The sequence below is a fragment of the Clupea harengus genome, chromosome 14, assembly GCF_900700415.2.
Source record: "Clupea harengus chromosome 14, Ch_v2.0.2, whole genome shotgun sequence".
NCBI classification, from domain to species: Eukaryota; Metazoa; Chordata; class Actinopteri; order Clupeiformes; family Clupeidae; genus Clupea; species Clupea harengus.
Window position 1 is genome coordinate 569,495 of NC_045165.1, and position 2,500 is coordinate 571,994.

The following is a 2,500-nucleotide window of genomic DNA, read 5'->3' on the forward strand; positions in this document are numbered from 1 at the left end:
AGTAGTGATTTCCTGAGCATGTAATAGCTTTTCCTTGCCTTTCCAGTTCGGTCTGTTATTGCTCCATCAAAAAGTCCAGTTGAAGAGATCATTAGTCCTAAATAACATTTTTTGTTCGCCAATTGTGAAGCTGTGATTATTATTGATTATTATTATATGTCTTTTCTGGAATATAATGATTTTGGATTTATCCAGGTTAATTGGAAGGGCCCATGTTATACTGTATTCGTTAATAATATTCAGACTTTCCTGAAGCGCCTCTGCACAGGGGGAGAGTAGGAGGAGATCATCGGCAAAAAGCAGGCATTTCATTTCTTCATTCAGAAGTTTAAGACCTGGGGACGGAGATCTTTCAATCTTTGTAGAGAGAGAGAGCTTGAAAGATCATATCGCTCTCTCTCTCTCTCTCTCCCTTTCTCCCATACATCCCTCTCTCTCCACCATACATATATCTCTCTCTCTCTCTACCATACATCCCTCTTTCTCACACACACACACACACACACACACACACACACACACACACACACACACAGACACAAGAAGCCTCTGGAATGTTTCTCCCGTCATACAGAGCTCTTTATTTGTATTATCCTGCACAGCCATGTAAACATGTAAACATCACCCCAACACATAAACAGCAACAAAGAGTTCATTTAATAAATTAATATCGTGTCACCCCACAGGACACCTGAGGAAAACTAAATTACAATAATAATAAAAATAATAAATCACATCCTAACGGAGGCCTCCGACCTCTGACCTTTCAGCCGGAAGCGCATCACACACACACACACACACGCGCACACACACACACACACACACACACTCACGCAGGAATTAAAGGCAGACTTCAGGCCATGCTTTGGTTCAGTACACACACACACACACACACACACACGCTCTCACACACACACACACACACACACACAGACTCACACAGACACACACGCTCACACACGTGCACACACGCACACGCACACACAGACACACACGCTCACGCACACACACACGCTCACACACACACACACTCACGCTTTGGTTCAGGAGGAAAAGGCAACGGGAGGTTTTTGGATAGATACACACACTCACACACTCACACACATAAACACACACACACTCACGCACACACACTAGAGTTAAAGTGACAGGATGGGCAATAATATTTCAGCTTGTATGTGGTTGTGGTTGTGGTTATGATTTAAGATTCAAGCACTTGATTGGGTAAGGGTTTAAGCTAGCACTTGATTGGGCAGTTGTTACTGGAAGCCCATTGGGTAAGGATTTAAGCTAGCACTTGATTGGGCAGTTGTTACTGGAAGCCCATTGGGTAAGGATTTAAGCTAGCACTTGATTGGGTAGTTGTTACTGGAAGCTGAAGGAATTAGCACAGGAAGATTGTATGTCATCATTAGGCTGTAATACTGTTATTGAGGAGCCCCACACACACACACACACACACACACACACACACACACACACACACACACACACACACACACACACACACACACACACACACACACACACACACACACACACACCCCCCTTTACCTTGTGGAAGAGTGACTTGATTGGTCCTCCCTGAGTGTGTGAGAACCATAAGGACGAGAGGAGGTGTGTGTAAGGCAAGTGTGTGTGTGTGTGTGTGTGTGTGTGTGTGTGTTTGTAAGAGTGTGTCCCAACAAGTCCATCTAAGTGAGTGTGTCTTTAGTAGGAGTGTCTCCTTCTTAAAGGTCGTGTGAATCAAAGCTCACACTCACACACACACACACACACACACACACACACACACACACACACACACACACACACACTCGCTCAGTGACATAACATCATCATCATCATCATCTTCATCCTCCTCTCCTAGTGTCTTCAGGTAGCAGTGGAATCAGGTGTGTGTGTGTGTGTGTACACAGTCCAGTCCTAAAGCACACAGACTCACACCCACACACACACACTCCGCTCCTAATAGCCTTCATCATCGTCATCACAGCCATATTCTGTACAGAGGGACACAGACAGACGGTCATAAAAACAGTTATTAACATTAACATTAACAGTTATTAACAGTTATATATCACGTGTAGCACCAGTTATTAATGTCCTGTATATAATATTTATATTATGTGTTAAGAACAGTTATTAAAACCATGTAGTAATTATAAATACTAGCACTATAATACTTATTATTATGTAATAGTAGTTAGTCATAGTGATGTAATGGTTATTAGTATTAATAATAATAATAAAATAATAATAATAATGATAATTATGAATAGTGATGTTGCCATAGTGATAAAATGGTTATTATTAATAATACTAAATGATAATTATTAGTGCTGTCAGTTTAACGCGTTATTAACGGCGTTAACGCAAACCCATTTTAACGCCGTTAATTTTTTTATCGCGAGATTAACGCGTTTTTTTTTTTTTTTTTTTTTAGATTAACATTCTTTTTGGCCTCGCAAACTGTGTAGTAGGCTAACGTTACGGTTTG

At 41.2% G+C, this 2,500-nt stretch overlaps 1 protein-coding gene across 6 annotated transcripts in view; it reads right to left on the bottom strand.

Moving 5' to 3' along the window:
* Positions 1 to 1,798: 1,798 nt before the first annotated feature.
* brf1a (BRF1 RNA polymerase III transcription initiation factor subunit a) overlaps positions 1,799 to 2,500 on the bottom strand; it is a 39,593-nt gene continuing 38,891 nt past the window's right edge. For all 6 annotated transcript variants that reach the window (XM_031580970.2, XM_031580972.2, XM_031580971.2 and 3 more), the window contains one exon: positions 1,799 to 2,003. In XM_031580970.2, coding sequence (XP_031436830.1) covers positions 1,969 to 2,003 — 35 coding nt within the window. In that variant the 3' untranslated portion in view covers positions 1,799 to 1,968. The remainder of the gene's footprint in view (positions 2,004 to 2,500) is intronic.